Source organism: Benincasa hispida, chromosome 4 (assembly GCF_027475165.1).
Source record: "Benincasa hispida cultivar pf3 chromosome 4, pf3_genome.v1.1, whole genome shotgun sequence".
Lineage (NCBI taxonomy): Eukaryota > Viridiplantae > Streptophyta > Magnoliopsida > Cucurbitales > Cucurbitaceae > Benincasa > Benincasa hispida.
In genome coordinates, this window is record NC_143481.1 from 51333414 (window position 1) to 51352920 (window position 19507).

The window sequence follows — 19507 nt, forward strand, 5'->3', positions numbered from 1 at the left end:
ATTTAAGAGCGTCATGCCTGAGCTGTACAGACGGTTGTCCGAACATTCCCCTTAGGGACTCCACGATCTCTCGAGTTGTGAGTATGGGCTCATACTTCTTGGCCAAGACTTCATTAAGGCTTGCCAAGATGTATGCTCGGGCCTTTTCATTTGTCTGTGTCCAACGCTCATATGCTTTTCGAACATTTCAAGGAGCATTGGCAAATGGAATGGGAGGACGATCCTCCATCAGGAAAAATAGAAGATAACCGATGATCAGAATAGTATTGATTGTGTTTTTCCAACTAGCGTAGTTTTCTCCCATTAACTTATCGAGAGCTAGTAAACTTAAAGTTGCAGTAGCCATTTTAATGATTTTACTGAAAAAGAACAAATTATTTTAGTCTACTTACATTAAACCACTTAAAAAGACCAATTATATTTTAGCAAAATAGTCTACCCTAAGTGACATCTATTTTGCAACGATGTTTCAGTGAGGCAAGACAAAAGTCACCGTAGGGTGATCAAGTATTCCTTCGTTGAAATGAAACATTCTCAACCATTAGACAGAAACAACTCATTGTCACTGTAACTAATAATCATCATTGTTCGGTCCAGAATTTGTTAACATCCTTAACAATTTTGTATAAGTGTAACCCCTTATTATAGGTTCTAGAGTTCCGCCCCAATGAGCAAACCGTAGGGAAAAATCGATTTGGACATGAAACTAAAACAACCCTATCCATTTCTGGAGATCAAATAAAGCATCATGAAATACAGACATCTTTTAGGGGGACACCCACGATGCCACGAGGCGATACATGAAACTTTATTTAACCTAATGAGAGAGACTGAGGGATGTGTTGTCACATGTCTCACTCCCACTTACTATAAACACTCTCTCCATTCACCTTGTTATTGACCTACCCAAATGTCACCCATAGGGGGGACACCCATGGTGCCTCGAGGTCGAGAGTAGATCTCATTGTGTGAACTTATAGGGAGAAACGTGTGGAGGCTAAAATGGAGTATTATATACCCCATTTTCCTCCCACTGAGTATTCTACCTAGGGTTAATTAATTTAGGAAAAATTCGGTCACTGATTTTATCTAAGTGTTTGTTTAATTTGCTACAAAACAATTCTTGTCTTTGATGATTAAATAATTTTGATTGAAGTCTCTTTAAACTCTTTAATAGACTTTGATCAAAGTTGCATGCATGTAACAAATTTATCTAATTCACCTTTCCAGATAGGTTCCTAGACAGAGGTACGACGTTTCTATCGACTTAAGTTCCCAGGTAAAGGTCCCTTATAGATACATTTGTACATATTTAATCATTTTTTAAGAATCAATTTAATCCTATTAAATCGATTAAAAAATTAAACTTAGATTTCTAATCTCATTAGAAATGTGATCTTAGGTCTATCTCAATCATATTTTAAAACAATTTTAAACAATGATTATAGCCTAAGGTTTGCATGCAACTCTTGAAGAAACTTGAATTATAGAGGACCTATGAGCGGAAGCGGATCATCCAAACTCCATTGTGAAAGAACTCATACATTCACAGTCATACTAAACAGATTATACATTAAATCATAAATTACAACATGCTTTGAATGAAATACAAGGGATCAAGAAACAATACCTTTGAAGAACCTTTTTTCAAGTGTATCCCTCGATCAAACTCGAACGCAACAAGAAACTTGAACTTCCTCGAACAACAACGAGTATCAACTTGATCCTCGAACAAATACGAACACTACCACTAGATTGCCTTGGTATTCTCAGTGTGAGAATCCAGGAGTTGTGTGCTCTGACTTATTTTGGTTTGAGGGAATGAGGAAGATTTAGAGAGGAGGAGGAGACGATCGAGTAGACGATGACAGTATTGTGTAGGAGATGAAAGTCTATCGCATAGACTGGATACTCGATCGTTTAGATAAGAGCACTATCGTATAGTAAACTCGGTGCTATCGTGTAGTTATATATTATTGAAGATTAATTATGACTTTAAATAATGGGTTAATCATTATAATTTTGAAAATTATAGTTCTGTAAAATATCCTTTACTCTAAGAAGAAGATTTTTCGAACTTAAGATATATATATATATACACTCAAAGTTCAACAAGAAGTACAAGTGACCGAATATTATCAATGATATAACAAGTAATGCTTTTACACGTTGAGGTTTGGTTGAAAAAGTTTTTAGTACTACAACAAAATACATAACCTTGCATACATGAAAGAATTTAAGTCCAATAACTTCATGTTGTCTCTTTAAGATAATTTTACTCACTCTAGTATTTAAGTTTCATGAGTAATTATCTCATAAGATTGAACTGATTACCATTTTTATTGAAGCAGACATCTTATTCACAAGACCCGACGAACTATATATATTTTGTAGAAATAAATTGAACTTGAACAAACTTTTATAAAAGGGAGAAAAGTTTTATGGAAGAAAAGTGCTAATGAAAAAATTCTTCTTTTTGCAATTTGAAGAAGAGACATATTTATAGACTCTTCGTAACCATTCAAATAGTCATGTTTTTTTCTTCAAGTTGGTTAATTACGAAAATACATTCATTCACAAAATAATGCAACGAACTCTACACGAATATGGTCACATACCATTTATTCCAATAATACAACATGGTACATATACATAATCTGAGACGTCATTAAATGACAACACAATACTATTTCATTTCATGGATCACAAACAATTATTAAAAACAAGATATTTTTCTTTGGATACAGTTAGATTAGGAACAACGAAGGGTTGTAAGTAAAGTCAACAAAAATGGGTAGAAGAGAGTCAAGTTGTGTGAACAGTTAATAGGTTTGTTTATACAAAATGTTTGTCGTATAGTTCGGGTTACCTCATCTCTCTGCTGGCTTAAAGCAGTATAGAAAGACCAGAAGAAGACGAAGAAGGAGGAGGACATGGAGAGAGTCAACTCTAATCATAGATACATATAATATATAGAAAGCTCTCATTGTTAGGTGGTTGTTTAATTTGTTCGAATTAAAATCGAAGACTCAGAATGAGGACAGTTCTGAAAGGTGTGAAGAAGGGAAGTGGAAGAAGGTTTGCAGCATCAAAATTTAGAGAAGCAGTGAATTTGGGGCTTTCTCGCATCGCAACCCTAAAGGAGGAACGCTCTAACAACTGCTCCGCCAATCTCCGAGCCATCCAATTGTTCATTCCATATGGAAAACCCTTCATTAAACCTGCCCTCCGTCGAGTATACTTCTAATCTTTCTCTCTTATTTATTGATTTATTTTTCACCGATAAAATACGATCGGTGTATTTTATTTTATAGTAAAATCTATCTGTGATAGACTCTATCGTTGATGTCTTCTAGCTAGTGATATTGTCTAGCACTAGTAGAGTACTATTTGTGATATAGTCTATTACAGCTCGTTGATTTCAAGAACTTGATCTAAATTTTGTCATATCTACAATTTTTTTTTATTGTACTATATCTACAAATATTTTGAATTTGATTGCTACCATCTCTTTATAAAAACTTAAGAATAAAGGTTTAAAATACAAAAATTTAAGGGACTCAATGAAAACCTAACTCAAAATTCAAGTAAAAAACGTGACATTTGAAAATCTGGAGAGCAAATGAAAATTAAAACTCACGATTTATGAGTAAAAGTGCAACATTTTGAAACTCGGCGATGAAATGGAATTTGGACTCAAAACCTTGAACAGGTTAAAATATTGATTTTGAACGTATAAAATAATATACTTGAGAAACCAATGATAAATTTTGAAAGGTTCATTTTTATTTAAACATTTTTTTATAAAAAAAATGTTTAAAATATAATTTCAAAAGCTATTTTGAGTGGTTGCCAAATATTCAAATTTGTTCCGAAATGGCTTATTTTTTAAATTAAATACTAGAAAATATAATATATATATAAATATTATAGAATTAGGTGAATAATTTGATAGAAATTATTTATATTATTAAATAGATACAAATTGGATCTAATTTGCAATATTGTTATTTCATTTTTTGTACTGATGTTTGCAGTGTGGGGACTTGATTAAGAATCAAAATCGTTTGGATGCTTATATTATTATTGAAGGATATCTTAATCTCTTGTTGGAAAGGATCCACCTCTTTGGACATGGAAGGTTTGCTTCATAATGGTCAATGGTTAAAAAAAAGGAAGGAAAATTTCAAGATAAAACATGTTTAATTTCTTGAGATATATATGTTAATAATGATTATTCAATTTGTACTCTAATTTGGCATATATATATATATATATATTTGTTAAAAGTTGATTGAAATTTTCCCAATATGTTAGCCCCGTTTGGTAATTATTTGATTTTTTGTTTTTATTTTTGAAAATTAAGTCTATTCTATGCACATTTTCTATCAAAAAACCCGATGACCCGAGCCAATCAACCCAATCCAACCCGTGTGGTTTTGGTTAGTTTATAACTCTTTTAAGTTGGTTCATGGGTTCACCTAAAATAACCCAAACCAACACAAATTTATTATTAACTTTAAAATATATATTTTTTATTACTTATAACACAATTATTTATACATATATTGATTTTAATTTTATTTCATTCCAATATGTTTTTTTAATAATTTATTTCTTAAGAGTAGTTTCTTTACACTTTAGAAACAAAAATTTCACTATATAAATTGAAATTGAATTGATAATCTTAATTCAATATATAAAAATAATTAAATTAAATTTTTACATATTTACGTTTTGCTTCTTTTTAGAATAAAATTTTAAATAGATGATCCAATTAACCCGAACCAATCAAACTCAAATATTTCATGGTTGGGTTGGGTTGGGTTCATTTTTTAATAAGGGTTATTTGGATTGAAAAGTTTACAACCCAAACAATTGTGTTGGGTCTAAAAAGTCTCCCAACCCAACCTAACCCAACCCAATCCATGAACGCCTCTAATTCGTGTCTATACAATGGTTAAATTCTTAGTCAAATTCCAAAAACAAAAACAACTTTTTGAATTTTAAATCATTGGTGAAAACTAATTAAGAAATGAAGAAATTTAGAAGTGAAAGCAATGTCCATATCCTTAATTTAAAAATAAATAAATAAATGGTTATTGAACGGATGTTAATTATTACTTTAATTTTTAAAAACAAGAGTTTATTTTAATTTATTTTATTTTTTCTTGGGTAATGAAGAGATTGTCCAGATGAACTGAAGGAGGCAGCATCAGGTGTAGTATTTGCAGCAACAAGATGTAAGGAAATTCGAGAACTTGAAGATATTAAGTCAATTTTGACTTCTCATTTTGGTAGACAATTTATTGGTCAAGCTGTTGAATTGCACAACAATAATGCTCCACAACAGCGGGTATGTCTTCTCTCGAGGTCGGAGGTTTCGTTAATATGACTATAAAAGTTTTACTTACAAAAATTCTTCTAAACGTTAGCATGTTCATTAACTACTTAATTAAATGAGGCATCATTTAAGAACCAAATTGAATGTCAAAGTGAGCTTAGTTCAATCATATTGACATGATCTTTATATCTAGAGGTCGGAAGTTCAATCTGCAACCCCACGATTATCGTACTAAAAAATAAAGGATATTTGTAATATATAGTAAAATAAGAAAAAAAATCTAAAAATATAGCACATCTTTAAAATATTTGCAAATATGAAAATGTTGACCAATCAACCTTTAAATTTTTTTAATCTTCAATTTTGTCCTCCCTTGTTATGTTGAGTGTCTTCTTCTTCTCTTTCTTTTTTTATTTTCAGTCCTTTTCTTCTATTTTTTCTTTCCTTATTTCCCTTTCGTTTCTTTTTTATTTTCTTTCCTTTCTCTATTTTATTTTTCTTTTCTTTCTTAGTTTTTTTATTTTATTTCCTTTTTCCGATTTTTTTTTCATCTCTTCAATCTCCCATCTATCCAAATATTCTCTGTTACCCTCATCTTCCCATTCCCCACTAGAAACATTAAATATATATATATATACGAGACTGAGTTTCAAAACCAAGACTTAAAAATGCCTAATTCATAAGTAACTTAACACCAACAAACCAATCAACGAGTTTGATTATTAAGACGAAATATTAAATATAAATAGCAAATGAAAAAGGATTTGAAAGAAGCTACTTTTTTTAGCCCTGAAATTTGCATAGTTATTAAACCAGTTCATTTCTCAAGAAATGAGAAATGAGAACGTTATCAAATGGACCAATAAAAAGTCTATCAGTGATAACCACTAATATTTTCTATCATTGATAGCTTAATTTTTTATGATTTGCTTTCACAATTAATCGCCACTTATAGAATTCTATCATTGATAGTTAACTTAATGAATTTAATTAATTAATAAAGTTGAGAATTCTTGAACTAAAGCATAAGTGGGATTCCTAAAAGTTATCAATAATAGCATATTATCAGTGATAAAAGGCATCAACGTCAACATGATATTTGATGATAAAAAGGAATGACAAAAGTTATCTCTAATGGTATATTATTAGTGATATAATCTATCACCGATAATCATGATATAAGTGATATCAGTAATAGAACTTAGATGATATCCATATATTGATAATATCAATAATATAAAATGTTGATTCCATTTGACAAAAGTCTATCATTGATAACCACTGCTAAAAGCTATCGATGATAGCCACTGATAAAGGCTATTAGTGATATACACTAATAAAAGTTACAATGATATATGTATTTCAGTGATATGACTTAGGTATATATCAGTAATGATATTGGTAATATGACTTAGGTAGACATCTGTGATAGTCACTTGTAGACTTCTCATTGATAGACTTCTATCACTTATAGCTTTAAATGTTCATTTTTTTACAATTGATTGTTTCCTTTCAAAGTTGATAATTATTTATAAAAATCTATCATTGATAGTCACTGATAGCATTAAGTGTTAATATTTCAAGTTTGATTCCATTTGATAAAATTGTATCAATAATAGCCAATGAAAACTATAGAAAATCGAAAGCTAATATTTCAAGTGTTATTATTTCAAGGTTGTATTAAATATTTATCAAATTGAAAGCTATCATTGATAGCAACTATCGGTCATAGCAACTTTAGCTAAGTTGCTATCACCCATAGCTGCTATCAGTGATAGCTTTCGATTTAAAAAGATCGAAAGAAGAAGCGCGAAACGGTAGGCTGCATGTGAACTTTTTAGCCATTTACCAATATGGCTATCACTGGTAGCTACTATCAGTGATATATGGTGCTAATTTGGGTCATGTCCCTAAAATGTTCTTGTGTTACACCTTTTATTATTTTGGGCGTGATTATTATTTGTACAACCCACCCAAAAATAAAACCAAATTGAACTCTTGGTTATGAGGAACCCAGTTTTTTGGCTACTTGGGCTAGTTGGGCTGGGAACATGGGCCAAGCCCCAAGAAAAATTCAAATTTTATGCACAACCAAAACACTAGAAGTGTAATTTAAATCTCTCTCTATTTTTACTTTACTTGCAGTATGGTTGATTCATTTTTTTCCCTTTTGAAGTAGCATTATAGTTGTTTTAAAATCCTTGATCTTGTGTTTTAATTTGATAGCTAGGGGAAAAATTGTCAGAAATGAAACCAAGTCCAGAGAGTAAAATGAATCTTTTGAATGCTATTGCTTCTCAGAAAACCCAAGAACCTCCTCTTCCTAACCAGGTATGGACCCTTGATAACAAAAAATATGTTTGAGAAAACATGTTTTTCTTTTTTCTTTTTTTAATTTTTCATAGGAAAAATGTCAAACTAAATATATAAATAGTAAAAAGAAATATTAATAGATATTGATAGACTTCTATCAACCTTTCTCAATGATAGACTTGTGTTAGTTTCTATCCCCGATACTATCAATGATAGACTTGTATTAGTTTCTATCACCAATAAATATTAATAGATTTCTATCAATCTCTATCGATGATAAACTTGTATCAGTTTTCATCACTGATAGACATTAATAAACTTTTATTAGCATCTATAAGTGATAGACTTGTATTCGTTTCTATCTCTGATAGACACTAATAGACTTCTATCAATCTCTATCAATGACAGACTTCTATCAACGTCTATCAATGATAAACTTGTATCAGTTTCTATCATTGATAGACACTGATAGACTTCTATCAATCTCTATCGATGATAAAATGTATAAGTTTCTATCACTAATAGACATCTATCAGCGTCTATCTGTGATAGACTTGTATCTGTTTCTATCACTAATAGACATCTATCAGCGTCTATCTATGATAGACTTGTATCTGTTTCTATCACTGATAAACATTGATAGACTTCCATCAACCTCTATCGATGATAAACTTGTATCAATTTTTATCATTGATAGACGCTGACAGACTTTTTTAGCTTGTATCTGTGATAAACATTAATAACAATATCTATTACAACTATAAGTTAAATTTTACTATTTGTGTAAATATTTTTTCTTATTTTTCTATTTCTGAAAATCCCGTTTTTTCTTTTTCCTTTTTCTGTTTTCTTCTTATTGTTATTTTTTTTTTTTTTTTTTTTTAATAAATTACAAGTCTCTGAATTTTAAAAGTATAGGGACTGCCTCAGCCTCATTTACCAATTAAATTGTTAAGATTTATGAAACTTAGGGTCCAAAAGTATTAAAAACCTAAAATTAATCATAAATATCACAATTTTCGGTTTTATTTTTATGTATTGTATTTTTATTTCATCAATCTGCTCTGGAGATTCAAATAAATCTAACAAAATCATACATATTTTTTCTCAAAATATTACTTTTGTTTTGTTGTAATATGTGCTGACACTTGACTCTTTATTTTTTGTTACAAAATATATAGGAAGAAATGATTGGAAAGAAAAGATCAAAAAGGTGGAGCAAGAGAGGAAGTGAAATGATAGAGAATTCAACTGCCATTTTTGGATCAGAAGACTCATCCAATTCTACAAGTAGTAGAAAAAGGAAAAACAAAGGTGTGGCTTTGAACACAAACCCTTATGAAACCAACTTTGAACCATCTACTTCTATATTGCAAACCACAAGAAAGAGCAAAGGTCTTGTGGGTTTGAGCTCAAATCCTATTGGAACCAGCTTTGACTCATTTAGTTTTGCACAAACTAATGTTAAGAAGCCATCAAGTCCTACTCACACTACACAAAACAACAAGATCACCCCTAAACCAACTGGTGTTAGCAATCTATTGAGTTCAAAGCCAAAAATACAAAGGAACAAAGTTGTGCCTTTATATACAAGCCCTACTCCAACCAACTTTGTTCCACAAACTAAACAAGTGCCTTTGACCACAAGGCGTTATCCAACTCGTAGTTCAAGCCACAAAAGCTAATATACCGCCTTGAGCAATATTGGGATGCATCTTAGATTGCGTCTTTTCTTGTGCAATCCACCCCAATCACACACCGACAAATAAAAAGTGACATGTCTATTCAAATAGCCACTAGTAGTATATAATGTCTCTTCTTCGAATCGCATATGAGGTTATATATTTTATGATATTTTGTGATACTATTCATATAACAATCTTAAAACAATTTTAGATTTGATTTCCTATTTATCCTAATGATTTCTTTTTACTATACATATTCATGGTTGTCCTATCATGCATGTAAGTCCATAAAACTATTGGAATCAAGTAGTTGTTCTATATGCATGAAAGTAAGCTGAAATTTAGGCCGACCACATTTACTCCATTGAAATTGTAATAAACCAATGGTAATGTAAAAAGTAGGTCCTATTTAATTACTTTTGGTGTTGTTCACTTGTGTTCTACATTCGTACTAATACATGGGTCCATTTCCAAATCTATAATAAACATAATGCAAATTGATTAATGAACAAAGGGTGGTCAATCTAATTTCGTCTGAAGTTACGTCGCATCGATACCATTATCGTAACAGCTACTATTATGGTGACCATTATTCTTATTGTTCCAAGGAAAAAATTATGAATTTTGATACTTCTATTATTACCATTACCGTTTCACCCTCAAAGATAAAGGTAACAATAATGGTAACAGTAAATTTGACAAAATTCATAATTTTAAGTAAACAGCAACCCAATTACCTTTGTAATTGTGGTCCATTAAGATTGGGCTATCAATGAAATTCCATAACGATTACACCAATTTTCATTAAATTGGTGAACATGATTTTAGTGCATCTGGTTTTATGTGTTTTCTTTGTGAAAGTTTTTTCTTTCTCAATACATTGATTTTTATAATATATTATAATATTGGTATGTATTAATTTAGTTTTTAATGAAATTAAATTTAAAATATAAAATAATATACTTATTACTTTTCATAAAATTTTTCTTATAATATTGAAAAAACAAACTACTAAAAAAAATCTATGGGCTCATAAGTTTACATTTTAAAGACCCGTCATATTTCTTCTTCTTTTTTTTTTTTTCAAAACTAAAACTGTTCAATACCTTAACATCCCACTTGATAGTTACAATGACCCTCAAATTATCTCCTTTGTTTTTGGTTTCACCCCAAAAGGACTCATGCCAATGGAGAAAATCATTCTTACTTATATACCCATGATTCTCCTCTTATTTAACCAATGTGGGACTTTGGTCGCATTTCCAACATCTTTCTATCATTGATAGCTTAAAATATCAATCTTTCAAAATTGATCGTTATTAATGAAAGTCTGCCAATGATAATCATTGATATGAACAATGAACCAATATATATGTATGTATGATCTTTTCTTTCCATCATATGTATGTATAATTTTTTGTTGATTTTTTTACACAATTTTTTTGGTATTGAGAGTGTGATATTTCATTTTCTGTTTTAGAAGAAATGATCATCTTTTTATCGTATTTTTTCTTAGATTGAAAACCATACTCTATTGGCATAAAGTTCACTGTTTGGTATATGTGCATTGGGCTATTTTTCTATTCCGCACTAATGTCATTCTATAGTTATATGTATGATAATAATGATTTGAGTATTGCACTTTTTTTGTTATTATTTTTTTGTTGGTTTATTTTGGTATGCTTTCATTATTATGAACAATAGATATCAAGCATAACGCTCCCATATTGTTTTACGTTTCAAGTTTAATGAATTGTGTCTCAAGTTTACTTCTTGACTTATTGGTTTTATTTTGTGAGAACTTGTTCAAAAAGATTATTTACTTTGTTTCGCAAATATTTGATAATCGATTTCACATAGATATCATAAACAATATCAAATTGTTATACCACATATTATTGGTGGAAATCATGGAGAAATTTATGAGAAATTTAATGTCAATATTTTAAAGATGGCAAGAAAAAAATGCAATTCTTTGGTTTTTGGCAAGATTTTTAAAAAACGTAACATTGTAATGTTGAAGAAGAAGCAGACAAAGAGAAGTTGCTTACACTTGAGGCATAGAAACTTGCAAAGTATTTATGAAAAAACTACATTTTGAATGGATTAAAAAACACATTATATAATGATTATAGTGGTGGATTTGGTGAAATTTTTTTTATCTATAAAATGATTGATTCCAATACCTTGATAAGACACAGTCCGTTATATGTCTCATCATATTTGAAGGTTAATTATGATTTTATATAAAATTTTATATATTACATAGAAAATTCCTTGGGAATTATGGAAAAGTAAAAAACTTTTCGAAAGTTTTTATGTTATTTTGGAGGTATTTATAAAAAGTGACTATTTTCAATTGATAATCCAAGTTTTAGAATATTGGATAACAATTTAAAAAGAGGTTGAGATATGTTTGAGTTGACTACAAAATTTTTGTACGGTATTCCTAAAGTGTGAATACAACCTATATCTCTTTAATGAATAATAATAAATCTCGATATATATGACAACGACTTAATACAATCAAACAACTGCTTTCTAGTGCAATTTTCACAATTAACTTTGTAAAGTCAAAAGATAATATTGTGGATCCTCTCACAAAAGGCCCAAACTAGAGAGTTGGTTGAAAGTTCACCAAGGAGAATGAGATTATAGCCTATAGTTTTAAACAGTTAACAAGAGAAGCAACCCAACTTAGTTGACTAGAGATCCCAAGATCTAGGTTCAATGGGCCAACTTAGTTGACTAGAGATCCCAAGATCTAGGTTCAATGGGCAAAAAGACCTTTGGAAAATGAGCACTATATTAAAATTTTGGTCTCTTTCTCATTCTACACTACAAGAATTTTGGCCTCTCAATGAAATATTTCATGACACCAAAAAGTTCATTGGCATAAGTAGGATTTCTGACACATAAAAAAATCTTCGGGAAAAATACACTTTCCTGATGCTACGTTGAAAAACCATCGACATAGACAATTTTCCCAACACTAATTTGAATTGTCGTAGGCATAGGTATCAAGGTTAGAGAATCTCCTCGGGAATTCCCGATCCTATTAAGAGGAACGTCGAGAAAGGTTTCATCTCTTGATGTAACACCCCAAATTTTGTAATTTCAGTAATTTCTTTTAATTGGGGACATTTTTAGAATTTTGGAAAGTGTAATTGCAAGAATTTAATTATTCACATTGGAAATTATTTAGGTTGAAATAGGAGTTAATTCTTTTTGAAATTTAAAGAATTTATGTGGATTAAGAAAAGAATAAAATAAAATAAAATATTTTTTATTTTTATTTTTATTTTTATTCTTTCCTTCTTTTTCTCTTTCTTTTTCTCCTTCCCTTCCCTTCTTCTTTCTCGTGCAGACCCCCCCCCCCCGAAAACCCTCGCTGTCGTCCCCTTCGCACCGCCACCTCAGCCGCTCTTAGTCGTTGCGTGCCTCGCCAGCTGTGAAGCCGATCTCCTTCGTGCACCCTCCGCTCGTCCATGACCCGCGCGCTGAAGCCGAGCGCCACATGAATCGGATGCCGAATGTCCGCCGTGTGAGCCGCTCGCCCAACTTTTCTCCGCGCTGTGCCTTCTGCTCGTACAGCCGCCCCGCCGCTGTCGAGGTCCGATCGCACTGTAGCTGAGTTTCAGATCGGCTCGTTCCAATCGCGATTTTTCCGACTTCGCCTCTGTCGGTTCCAGCCCTGCCATCAACCGTCACCGCCGTTCCCGTTTCGCTGGATCTTGAGTTTTGGGTAAGATCTAAATGATTTTCATGGATTTATCGAGAATCTTGAATATCCAATAAATAATGTGTTTAATTATCCCTTCAATCGGATTTTGGAGGTTGGACATGATAGTTTGAAGGAGTTTAAGAGACTTTTGGCTTGTTGGCAAGCAAAGTTAAAGGTGATTTCGGCAAGGATTTTGATATGATTTGAGGCTTTGTTACTTGTTTGGTTCGAGTGTAATTTATAATTTATACAAATTAAGTTATTAAGTTTTGTTGTTGATTTTGGCGGGATTTTACTCTTAGGAGTGTGAACCTAAAGGTTAAAATTTATTTATGTTTATATACTAGGATTAAATTCCAAGATTGTGAAGATTAGAAGGGTGTTGGTTACTCGAATAATTGTTTGGGCTTTTGAAGGTGAATTCGAATTGGACCACACCTTAGGTAAGTTTGTTTGGAAATATTTGGTAATCTTGGGGTGTTTGGAATTAGGATTGAGTTATTAATTTTAAAGCTTGGTTTATGTTTAGGCTTGATTAAGGGTTCGAGAATTTCAGGTAAATAATCTTACTACTGGAAACTGTCCACGGGTTATGCTAGCATGATAGATTGATATTTTGACAAAACGATAACATGATAGACTGATAGTATTAGTATAACCGATGTATGTTTTTGTATGAGGATATGAAAGATTAACTGTGCACATAGATACTTGAATGCTAGCATGAGATAATATTTGATTCCATGAAATTGTATTTGATCTAAGGATGTTGAGAAGTATATGTATGTTGTAGAGCCATGATGTTGAGATGTATATATATGTCGTAAAACTATGATGTTGAGATGTATATGTATATTATAGAACCATGTTGTGATACTTGTGATAGTGTCCTCACTGATTAGTTAGATGTCCACTAGATGTTGTGCTTCCTTTGGGATTCACTAGAGATGGGATCCAACAGATGTTGTGTTTCTTTCGGGATCTACCAGATATTGTGTTTTCATCGAGATTCATTAGAGGTGGTGTTATCCTTCGGGATTCACCAGAGGTTGTGTTTCCTTCGGGAATCACTAGAGGTGATGGCTTCCTTTGGGGTCCACTAGAGGTCGTGTTTCCTTTGGGATTCACTAAAGATAGTGCTTTCCTTCGGGATTCACCAGAGGTTGTGGGTCCTACGAGACTTACTAGAGATAGTGGGCATACTTAACAACAGTAGGATAAAGAATCAATTTTTCATGTATGAGTTTCATGAGGACTAGAGGAGTATTTATGTTCCACCAGAGGTAGACATCTAAGAGATAGGCATCTAGAGGACATAGATACCTAGCTTAACCCCAGTAGTGGGGTTACTTACTGAGTATTTTTATATTCATTTTTTCTCATGTTGTTGTTTCAGGTAAAGGTAGAGATGCTCCGACGACTGACAAAAGGAATCATTGATCGAGCCACCAGGGACTAGTTTACATGATTCCGCTCATATTTTAATATTTATATTATGTTTTAAATTTTCAGTTTTAAGATTCAAGACTACCACTTCAGTTTTGTTTTTAGACTTATTTGTTTCTTTTCATGATTTATGGGTACCCTATCCTTTAACTTTAAGTATTTGAAATTAATGCAAATCTTTTTAGTTATCTCATTTATTTAGCATTCATTTCATTATAAATTAATGTCATTTTAACTTACATGCATGCATACGTTAGTAACGACCTAGCTTGAATCCTAAGGGGTCGGATCGTTACACTTATGCCTTAAGGGCGTCAAGAGACCCTTTGAGTCTCCTGTAAGTGGGGGAGAATGTCTTGGGCATGCTCATCTAGGGTAATGTTAGCTTATGGTTGCATGTCCAAACCATCCTATCTTTGAGTCTTGTAATTAGTTTAGTAAGTTGTTTCTTTTTTTTTTTTTTTATTTCAAGTTGTTTTTCAACGAGTGACCACTCGCCACTTTTGATATGCAAGCTAGACATTTCAAAAATTGCTCAGAATGCATTATAGGGGATACCCACTAGTCAACCCCCCCGATCACACTATTACAGAAATTAGATTACTTGACGTACTTGACGTTTTTCCAATGCAAGTAAAGGGTATACTTGACGCTTATAAAAGCGTGAGTATTTGACTGTCAAGTATGGTGTGAAATCTTGCTTGGTGCATATTTAATGGAAAACTAATACAGGAATCATGAGTATGAGAAAATATTGGAAGCCCAATCTTATCTACAAGCAATAAAAAATTTCTTCAAAATTTCATTTACCAAAATAACCAATTAACTCCAAATAGATTACTCAAAGTATGGCTTGATTCGGAATGTCACTTCAAAACTACAACAAAATAATCCAACCTACGAAAAGTTCAATAATAATGGTTACAAAACGCAAATTCCAGCAACTATGTAACAATTCCAAAAGAGTTTAAAAAAACGTCCAAACATTGTTAACTTTGCTAGACAGTGGCTCCAATCCCTTGAAATCTTTGAATTGAAAATAAAAAATTGAAAATAACTCAATAAATAACTCAATTATTAAACCAATACTTCAATAGGTAACAAAGAACTATTAATACTAACCTCCAAACTTACCAAAACATTGCGAAGATCGGTCTCAAAACTATTGGACAGAAACTCAACTCCTTCCAACGCTTCAAAATCATTCTCATCATCAAACATTTAAACAAGCAAATCATTACAAAAGATGTTACATTGTAGCCCAAATCACAAATTAAATATTTGAAAGTACGGAACTAGAATTGGAAAAATCCTAAATTATAGGGAATAAAATGATGTTTAAGATAAAAAAAAACGAGGTAAACCAAACCCTACCGCCGGCTAAAAACACCTACTGATACCGAGAAATCCACGGACAATAGTGCCTCTAAAAGCGAGACATACCCACGGAAGACAGCCCCTGAAACTGGAATCAATCTGCCCGTAAAACACCCACATTAGAAACCCACTCGCCGGACGCGAACCAGAACCCACGTGGCTGCACTAAAGCGACTGGAAACTCCACGCCTCGAACACCAACATCGACGACGGAGGACTTCAGGTGGGTGGTACACGATTTACCCGCCTCGAACGCCAACATCAACGATGAACGACTTCAGATGGCTTCGGGCGGCTTCGTGTGTTCTCTCTTGCTCAAAATTGACAGCCCAATCTCTTATTTTATGTGGTACACGATGGGTGCCCTAATAAAAAGAAGATGAGATTAATTACAAAAAAAATGCCAGCAGTCCATATTTACAAGTTTGCCTTTGGTCCTTTAATTCCACCAATTTTCTAATAAAATGCCACTTAAATAACTTGTTATTTTCTACAAATCTCCCTTATAACAAGAATAAAGTAAAAATGGAGAGAAAATAAAAGGAAAATAAAGGGATTTGGGGATTAGGGTTTCTTCTTTTCTCTCCCTTTTTACTTTTTACTTTTTTCTTTTTTCTTTTCAATAAAGGGACGAAAGGTCAAATGGACGCATCGGTCGCGCGTAAGAGGTTGAAGTTCGATCAACTAAATCTAATGCATTTAACTCTTTTATTTCTTTAAAATAATAAGTCAATTATTTTTTATATTTTACTTGACATGAAAAATGTGTCAAGTAAGAGCTTCTTATACTTGACACGAAAAACATGTCAAGTAAGATCTTATATTATATGACACAAAAAAATGTAAGTAATGGATCGCGTAAAAATATCCTAAATATTCCATCAATCTCCGTTTTTGTAACTCTTTTACTTGACATTTTCTTTTCTAAAAGGTCATTACTTGACTTTTTGTTCCAAAGAAACATCAAGTAGTTAAAACTACAAATGTCAAGTAATGTAGATTTTGTAGTAGTGCCGATGTGTTGATGTACTTTTTGCAATCAAAACTTTCTTGCAAGTGTCAATCTTCAATGCACTATTTAATAATGTTTTTAATATTTTTCCTCTCTCATGTTTTATAAAACAATTTTCTCTCAAAATGTGAGTGGAGGCTACTTCATATACTGACGCTATCCACAACTTTCGATTTTTACACGACTGACTTATTCGTCGGATTAGAGCAAGTGTCGCACGATCACCTTTCCCATGTGCGAAAGACATCAGCTTGCGGCCCTATTTCCCCTCCCTGATTTTTTGTTGCAGCTCTAATCTTCTTCTTCGTGCCTCTCTCCCTAATTTTTCGCCAGACGATGGTGCTACTCTCTCCTGAGGCCAGCCGCCCACTTTCATTACTGACCACCGTTATCTTTCGTCGTTGTCGGTTGCGCCACATCCCCGTCCATGCACCCTCTCTTGCGTGTTTTGGATGCCGCGATCGTATTCTTCTTTATTGGATGTCGCCGCCCAGTCCTCCACCTCTGCAACGATTTCTCTCTTCAGATCTTTCTAAGGTAAAACAAGAAGATCCTACACTCTATATTTCTCTATATTTATCTTCCTTTTCAGCCTTTGTGATGGTGTTTTCTTGTTTTCTTTCCATGGTTATTGTAGTCTCTTGTTTAGTTCTTAGATTTTTTTAAAAGCCCTAATTTTGTGATTTTATGTAACTTGATTTTCTCTTAATTTTGCTCAAAGCTCCATCAACTGTGTTTCTTTTTCTGATTGAGAGGCTGCCATTTGGGATTTTACCGTACACAAAAACTTTTTGCTGTCATGATTGACATTTCATTTAGACAACATTTTAATGATTTTGTAATTCATTCTCGTTGATTTTCATTTTGGTTAATTATCATCCAACTAGATTAATTGCTTTACATAATGGAAGCTTTGGGAGTATGATTCTTTCAACAATTGAAAAGCCAAATAATGCCCCTTCTTAATCACCATCATTATAGAGAATTATTGATTTTGTGATACTTGGGTGGATGTTTTTCTATTAAATTATGATTGGATTTTAATTTTCCATCGATGGGGGCTGAACACTGAAGAACACGAGTTTGAGTAATTATATCAAACTTTGGCCAATATTTTTATGATTCCATGAACGTAAAAAAATGAATAAGGAATACTATTTAAAAAAGAAGATGTTGTGCACCTCTCGAAACATTAATGCATTGAGTTTGTGATTGGTATATGAAATAATGTTATTAAACTTAAGTTTCAATTTTATATTTAGTTTGAGATTAGTATATAGATAAATGCATAGTTATGTTTAAGTTTGGGTGACATTAAAATTATTTAAATTTGTATTTTGTAGGTAGCTTGAAGGACTAGTTTCAAGATGCATCTCTGAACGAGTAAAGTTAGTTTGTAGATTTGTGTTTTCTAGATATATAATATTATTGTGGTGTTAATGTTTTATGTATATTATGTAATGTTGAAAATAATCTACAATGTTATTTTGGTATTAATGTCTTAATTATATTGTAATATTGAAGATAATATGTGATGCTATTTCAATGTCAATTATGGAAGAAAATTAATTAAATATTGAAGATTTTAGTTTATTTGACTACATTTTTAATAGGTTTGATATTTAGAAAATTATAAAAAATTTAATTTGAAAAAAACCTCTCCCGACCCCAGATTCAAGGGCATCGGGAAAAACAACATTAGCATAAATTATTTTATATCGTCGGGAAACATAACCTCTCCCAATACCCAAATTTATTTGCATTGGGAAATATGGCCTTTCCCGATGAAAACTTAAGGATTTTAGTGTTGGGATAAATATCATGCACATAATTTCAATTTCTCTCGATGCCCATATATTCGCATCAAGAGAAGACACTTCTCCCACTGCCATCATATGGCCATCGAGAGAAGTCACTTTGCCCAATGCCAAAAATTTGGTTTTTGGGATCGGGGGAAGTAATTTCTCTTGACGCCAATCTATAGGCGTCAGGAGAAAGCCTCTCCACTTTTGCTATCGCAAAATCTTTTATTCTCGACGAAATGTCACTATTTTTCGTCAAGGTAAGGATTTCCCCTTGCCAACAATAAAAACAAAAAAAAAAAAAATCAAGAAAGCCTTTCTTGATGGTTTTGTGGCTTTTTCCGACGGTTTTGGCCATCGAAAAAGGGAAAATTTCTTGTAGTGCTAGAATGATGAGACAGTTCAAGTTTAGTTTTTAAGGCAAACACTATACTTTAATGATGTCTATAAGTTATTGAATAATTATTTATGAAAAAAGCATATACCATGTTCTTTATAGAAATCACTTATGTGAGTATGAAGGGGTCGCTTCTATGAGAATTTTAAGGCGATTTCTCTAAAACACTCATAAGACCAGATGATATTCAAGGCCAAAATAAACACAATTATGAGAATTGACTTTATTAGAATGAAAAACTGTGTGACTTCTATTGTCTTAGCTTACTCTAAAATTGTTAACAGTTCAAGACATCAAGTCTACTGATTAACCAAATAAACTCAATTAATGTTCACAAGGGAAAGTTAAATTTTTTTACTACCTATCCTGATCCAGATTCTCATTTATAGGGAGATTGTTAGAATAAA

The 19507-nt window shown here is 32.1% G+C and overlaps 1 protein-coding gene and 2 long non-coding RNA genes across 4 annotated transcripts; all 3 read left to right on the forward strand.

Moving 5' to 3' along the window:
- Window positions 1-2749: 2749 nt before the first annotated feature.
- On the forward strand, window positions 2750-9570 carry LOC120076425 (uncharacterized). Of its 2 annotated transcripts, XM_039030246.2 has the most exons (5): window positions 2761-3235; window positions 4038-4141; window positions 5185-5356; window positions 7571-7675; window positions 8839-9570. In XM_039030246.2, the coding sequence occupies exons 1-5, from the start codon at window positions 3035-3037 to the stop codon at window positions 9340-9342; spliced, it is 1086 nt and encodes a 361-aa protein (XP_038886174.1). In that variant the 5' UTR covers window positions 2761-3034; the 3' UTR covers window positions 9343-9570. The 2 variants fall into 2 exon arrangements, with proteins under 2 accessions (XP_038886175.1, XP_038886174.1); XM_039030247.2 differs by lacking the exon at window positions 7571-7675 and having other exon boundaries at window positions 2750-3235.
- A 3066-nt stretch (window positions 9571-12636) lies between these two features.
- LOC150036792 (uncharacterized) lies at window positions 12637-14705 on the forward strand. Its single transcript, XR_016529361.1, has 2 exons — window positions 12637-13087; window positions 14463-14705. It is a non-coding gene; the product is annotated as an uncharacterized LOC150036792 (long non-coding RNA).
- Window positions 14706-17109: 2404 nt separating this feature from the next.
- On the forward strand, window positions 17110-18441 carry LOC150036793 (uncharacterized). The gene is made up of 2 exons (XR_016529362.1): window positions 17110-17438; window positions 18245-18441. It is a non-coding gene; the product is annotated as an uncharacterized LOC150036793 (long non-coding RNA).
- The last annotated feature ends 1066 nt before the right edge of the window (window positions 18442-19507 follow it).

What these genes read in the sequence shown, in the direction of transcription:
- LOC120076425 (XM_039030246.2), top strand. Translation starts at nt 3,035, where the DNA reads ATGAGGACAGTTCTGAAAGGTGTGAAGAAGGGAAGTGGAAGAAGGTTT. An exon ending in CACCTCTTTGGACATGGAAG is followed by an intron (nt 4,142 to 5,184) that starts GTTTGCTTCATA and finishes TGGGTAATGAAG; the next exon opens with AGATTGTCCAGATGAACTGA. An exon ending in AACCTCCTCTTCCTAACCAG is followed by an intron (nt 7,676 to 8,838) that starts GTATGGACCCTT and finishes CAAAATATATAG; the next exon opens with GAAGAAATGATTGGAAAGAA.